Source organism: Pongo abelii, chromosome Y, assembly GCF_028885655.2.
Source record: "Pongo abelii isolate AG06213 chromosome Y, NHGRI_mPonAbe1-v2.0_pri, whole genome shotgun sequence".
Lineage (NCBI taxonomy): Eukaryota > Metazoa > Chordata > Mammalia > Primates > Hominidae > Pongo > Pongo abelii.
In genome coordinates this window covers 38,377,709-38,383,895 of record NC_072009.2, presented here as the reverse complement: position 1 = coordinate 38,383,895, position 6,187 = coordinate 38,377,709, and the positions used below count along the sequence as shown (strand labels likewise).

Here is a 6,187-nt window from a genome sequence, read left to right as displayed (position 1 = left end):
AATCAGTTAGTTTTATTCATATTTGTCTTCACCTTAATTTTTGAAGGTAAGTTCCAAATAATATAAAATTACATTTGAGTGTACAATTGAAAGGAATTTAATATGTTTATGATGTCGTACAATCATCATCTATCACTAGTTCTTAAACATTTCTATAGCCCCACCAGAAACTCCATATCTGCTAAACAGTTCTTTTTATTTCCCAGCCCCTGACAACCCATAACCCACCATTTTATCTCTATGGCCGTGTCTTTTTACCACATAGGTTTTGCACTCCATCAGTTTTCAATCCAACATGCCACACTGGTTTTAAAATCGTTCATATTTCTTTTTCTTTTTCTTTCCTTTTTTTTTTTTTTTTTGCAATTACTAGGCCCTATGCTGTCACATTAATGTAGTTATAGTGTGTGTGTCAGGAAGAACACTGGATTTATTTCAGGGATTGAGGACATTATTTTCTTATTTATTTAAATAATGCTGCAGGGAAGAGATTATTGCAGCTTACATTGTGTAAGTCAGCAGTCTATACTTTATTTTCACTGGATACATTTCTCAGAGTGGGAAGGAAACCATTTGGGCTAGATTTTGTTGGTTGCTAGGAGACCAAAGTCCTCTTGTGATGTCATTGTTACTCAGCTTGGGAACCACTGTGATGGTCTAGATTACTTTACCTGCCTAGGCCTTCTGAGGCATCATTTGAAGCTGCAGTCTTGAAAACCATGCAGGCTGGAAGAGTATCTAAAGAAATATTTATTTGAGATGGCACATGTTTCTTCAGAAACTCAAGATGTTTCTCCCAAAGATGAATTAACTGGTTCAGAAGCCTCCACTAGTTCTCCAGTGTGTGAACACACCTTCCCTGGGGACTCAGACTTACGGTCAATGATTGAAGAAAATGCTTTTCAGGTTTTGTCACAAGGATCCTTGTTAAAAAGGCCACGTTACACAGTTTGTGTCTCTGAGCCAGATAAAGATGATGATTTTCTTTCTCTGAACTTTCCCAGGAAACTTTGGAAAATAGTTGAAAGTGACCAATTCAAGTCTATTTCATGGGCTGAGAATGGAACTTGCATAGTGATTAATGAAGAGCTTTTCAAGAAAGAAATTTTGGGAAAAAAGGCTCCTTACAGAATATTTCAAACTGATACTATCAAAAGTTTTCTTCGACAGCTCAACCTTTATGGATTTAGTAAAATTCAACAGAATTTTCAGAGATCTGCCTCTCTAGCCACCTTTCTGGCAGAAGAGAAAGAATCCTCTGTCTTAAGCAAGGTATTTAACATATTTCAGTTACCACTTTATGTAAAGTATATATGTAATTTTACTTTGTACATCAGTAAATATGTTAATACATGCAATAAGACCATATTTTGAAAATTATATAAAATATTAAGGTAGAATTTTTTTTGAAATTATTGTGTTCAGCTTGAGCATTAACCTTTTAGTGTTTTAAGAAATTTTGCTAACAACTTTGAATCTTACCAGTGAACTCCAAATCAGTGTACCAAAGCCACTTAATGAAATATTACTATTAATATATAACATGTTTTCACTTGAGGGCTTAACAACTTGAGTGGTTTTTCCCAACAAGCATGTTCTTAAAAATAATAAACAATGTTTATGAGTTATTTGATGACATTAAGTTTGTGTGGCAAAACAGAAATCTGATATTTTATGTGTTGCGTTTGTTATTTTCACTTGTCTCTTGGATTAAAATGGCACTGAATTACCTTTTTCTTTGGTTTTAGTTAAAGTTCTACTATAATCCAAATTTCAAGCGTGGCTATCCCCAACTTTTAGTAAGAGTGAAGAGAAGAATTGGTGTTAAAAATACTTCACCTATATCTACTTTATTTAATGAAGATTTCAACAAGAAGCATTTTAGAGCAGGGGCTAACATGGAGAATCATAATTCTGCCTTAGCTGCTGAAGCTACTGAAGAAAGTTTATTTTCAGCCTCTAAAAATTTAAATATGCCTCTAACCAGGGAATCTTCTGTCAGACAGATAATTGCAAATTCATCTGTCCCAATTAGAAGTGGTTTCCCTCCTCCTTCACCTTCAACCTCAGTTGGACCATCAGAACAAATTGCAACAGATCAACATGCTATTTTAAATCAGTTGACCACTATTCATATGCACTCTCATAGCACCTACAGCACCTACATGCAAGCAAGGGGCCACACTGTGAATTTTATTACAACCACAACTTCTCAATATCACATCATATCTCCCTTAAAAAACGGTTATTTTGGGCTGGTAGTGGAACCATCTGCTGTTCCCACACAATATCCTGTGGTACCAGTCAATCAGGCTCCATATTGTAACATGCTACCAGCAGGCAACCCGTGGTTGCAAATGCCTACGATAGCTGATAGATCAGCTGCCGCTCGTTCCAGGCCAGCTCTTCAACCATCACCACTGGACAAATATCACCCTAATTACAACTGATCTGCCATTAAAGGAGGATCAGATTATGCATGACAACAGAGACTAACATTTATATTGACAAAAAAACCCTAAAAATGTCTGCAATTGTCTTATTGAACAATAAAATTGCATGTTTACTTACATGTTTGCTTTTCCTTTATTTCTAAAAGTATGGTTAAGAATAAAATGGCATTTTGTTTCAGTGGCAGGCTATTGTACTACTTTTTACCAAAAATATATATAGGCTTTTTGATCATTTGAAAGGAAATTTGACATGTGCCTTTGTAAGTTAACTAATTTATTTCTCTAAAGAGGAAGAAATAATAAAGTCTTTGAGTCCATTTTCTGCTGAAACAACACAACGCCACTGCCTGGGTAATTTGTAAAGAAAACTTATTTTGCTCATTTTTCTGGAGGCAGGGAAGTCCAAGGGGCTGCATCTGGTGAGATCTTCTTTCCATGTTACAACATGGCAGGTTGGCCTCCTACGGTGAAGGGCAGGCTATGAACAGAAAATCGGGGCCAGACTCATCCTTTGATCCAAAGCCCACTCACAAAATAACTAACTTGTTCTCCATATGATACCATCAAGTCAGTCATGAGGTTGCACCCACATGGCTAATCACCTCTTAAAAATCCTACACTAGCACAATGGACACAGAATTTCAATGTGAAATTTGGAGGGGACATACCAAACAATGACAGCAGGCAAGGGAGAAGAAGCAACTGGAGTTAGGAAAAAATAGTAAGTGACTTCTCAAGTAGTCTGGCATAAATCAAATGAGGGCATAAATTTGGGTGGCACAAAGGGAATAAATGCACACATAAACACACACGAACACACAAACACACAGAGAAAATTTAGAGAATGGTTAACACATACTATATACTTCAGTATTTTCTCAATTACATTTCCCCAGTTATTTTAAACTTGGATTCTAGTTGGCAAAGATTGTCTTCATTGCCATTCATCCCTAGTGAACTCAGGGACCATGATCACAATTATTTGTGTCATCACTTGAATAAAGTTTACATCATATTATGCTCATGGATTGCATCACTGTCAGAACATTGTGGAATTTTACAGCTGGCATTAACAGTACATCTTTCTGATCTTACATCAAAGCATTGCAGCCTGTTTGTGCCTTTAATTACCTCCTTTTAGAGTCCACTTTTCATGTTTTCTCATGCACATTTCCTTGCTTCTGTTTTTTTTTCTCTGTGACAGTCTTGCTGTGTTACCCCAGCTGGAGAGCAGTGGCATTATCTGAGCTCACTGATACCTCAGCCTCTGGGTTCAAGCAATTCTTGTGCCTCAATCTTTTGAGTAGGTAAAATTACATATGCCCAACATGCTGGGCTAGTTTTTGTACTTTTAGTACAAATGGGGTTTCACCATGTTGGCCAGGATTGTCTTGAACTCCTGGCCTCAGGTGATCCACCTACCATGGCCCCCAGAAGTACTAGGATTACAAGCTTGAGCCACCAAAGCCCACCTCTAATGCCGATTTTCAACACATTGATTTCATGCTCCATACAAACTCAGATTTAATTGCTTTTGTCAGGATTTATTAACTTTTAGATTCTGAGTCCAGATCATGAGCATGGCTGAACAAATCCCTTCCAGACCTGACATTTGTTTTCCTTTCAGCTTCATGTCTTTGTGTTTCACCACAGTCCAATTGGAGCGACATTCAGAGAACATCACTTTCAGTCATGCCCTTTACCATCTGGTAACTTGGGTCCCATTTTTACTTGGAGGTAAAAGGCTCTCTCCCTGTTTGCCTACTTAAGACTCATACAACACAGACATCACTCCTAGGAAGTGCTTCTTATTTATCACATTACTTTTCTTGTCTGTCTGTCTGTCTTGGACAACCAGCACTGATGTAATACAGTATCTGATACATATATTTATGTGTGTGTGTGTGTGTATATATATATATATATATATATATATATACATACACATATATACACACATACGTATGTAAATTAGTCGATGTTGACTGTGGACTTACAACCATAAAATCTATTTTCATTGTCAAAAACAAACACTCTTTGTGTTGTGGCATTACTTGTTATTCTTCGTTCCTCACCACAACTTTTTGTAAAAGGGTACGTCACAGTATCCTTCACTAGAGATGCAATAATTTTGACTTACTGAGGCTAGCTAGTGTCCCTGCTTATCCCTTCGACTATCATGGTTTCTTTTTACATCTAGTTATGATTTTTCCCTGCTTCTTCTAAAAATTATTTTTCATCTTGTGCTTTGAATAGCAGGTCCTTGCCTGAAAGAACTAGCTGTATCCTTACCATTCCTTCCTTTATTTGCAGTAGAGATTCCTGGTTGTTGTGCTGAAATGGAATACACTGGGGATCCAGGTGCACAACTTTTCAGAAGCAGCATTCACTGTGGATTTGGTATATTATGCAGCTTTTGGTGTCACAGGCTAAGGTCTGACAAGATTCATCACTCAGTTTTCTGGGATAGCTGAAAATGAGTATGGAGTTGGACAGCCAGATTCCTCAGGATGCAAACCTAGTGGGGCCATCTAACCATATGCATATATTTTCAAGTTGTGCACAAGTAGAAAAAGTTTAGAATCCACCACCTAAAAAGGGAATCCTGATTTCCTTTCCTGGCAGACCATGACACAAGACAAATGTCATTTCACCTATATCCACATGCTATTAACTTTTTAGTTCTCAAACGGGGTTTTCAGAGGGTAGTGTGATAGCCATGGTCAAATGGTTAACATGAAGAATGTTTAAAAAAATATCCCGGCTAGGGGTGGTGGCTCAGGCTTGTAATCACAGCATTTTGGGAGGCCAAGATGGGTAGAAGACCTAAGGTCAAGGGATTGAGACCAACCTGCCCAACATGGTGAAACCCCATCATTTTCAAAATTCAAAAATTGTGAATCATTGTGATGGGTGCCTGTAATCCAAGCTAGTTAGGAAGCTGAGGCAGGAGAATTGCTTGAACCCAGGAGGCAGAGGTTGCAATAAGCTGAGATCCTCCTTTTGCACTCCAGCCTGAGTGACAGAGAAAGACTTCATCTCAAAAGAATCCACAACAATAAAAAGGCTAATGCTAGATACAATAAAAAATGAAAAGAATAACTTGGGTGAACAGGAAGGCAAAAAACAAAAAAGAAAATGACAGTTTAGAAAGGGAGGATAAAATAATGAAAGATGGAGACAGGTTAACATGTGGAATACATTATTGTAAGTTTAAGTCCAGAATAAGACAAGTGTCAAACAAACAACAAAAGCAACAATAAAACAAGCACAGAGAGGAGGAGAGGGAGTGTGAAGGAGGAAAAAGAGTAAGCAAATGCAGAACATAAAGTGATCAGCATGATTCGAATATCTGTCCATTCCCACCCTCTGCAAATTCTTTGTATTTTGAGGAATATCCTTACAAGATTTTAATGTAACCAATCACAGAGCAGTCTAACCCAGAAAATATCCTAACTTCTTCTAGGATTCATAGAAAGACATTGTACCTTCTTAAGTATTCTCTCTCTAGGTTACACTAGCTTAAACTGTTTCAACAACAAAAATTACTTTGAATTTTCTGCCCAAAAGGAACATCATGGACGTTATTCATCTTGAGTCATCACTTGAGTAATAAAGTAGGTGGAGAAGATGTACTTTCTCCCTCACATAAATACAATTAATATCCCCGTGTGATATATATAAAGCAAACATAAGATTGAAGGATGAAGCAAGAAGATAAACTGGTGAGGAAA

General features: G+C 37.3%; 1 protein-coding gene across 2 annotated transcripts; it reads left to right on the top strand.

Moving 5' to 3' along the window:
- Positions 1–691: 691 nt before the first annotated feature.
- On the top strand, positions 692–2,571 carry LOC129053171 (heat shock transcription factor, Y-linked). Of its 2 annotated transcripts, NM_001425382.1 has the most exons (3): positions 692–906; positions 1,005–1,272; positions 1,749–2,571. In NM_001425382.1, the coding sequence occupies exons 1-3, from the start codon at positions 896–898 to the stop codon at positions 2,448–2,450; spliced, it is 981 nt and encodes a 326-aa protein (NP_001412311.1). In that variant the 5' UTR covers positions 692–895; the 3' UTR covers positions 2,451–2,571. The 2 variants fall into 2 exon arrangements, with proteins under 2 accessions (NP_001412311.1, NP_001412310.1); NM_001425381.1 differs by having other exon boundaries at positions 692–1,272.
- The last annotated feature ends 3,616 nt before the right edge of the window (positions 2,572–6,187 follow it).

Excerpts from the sequence above, each read along its gene's own strand:
- LOC129053171 (NM_001425381.1), top strand. The coding sequence starts at position 760 with ATGGCACATGTTTCTTCAGAAACTCAAGATGTTTCTCCCAAAGATGAA. Across the intron at positions 1,273-1,748 it reads AATCCTCTGTCTTAAGCAAG|TTAAAGTTCTACTATAATCC; the intron begins GTATTTAACATA and ends CTTTGGTTTTAG.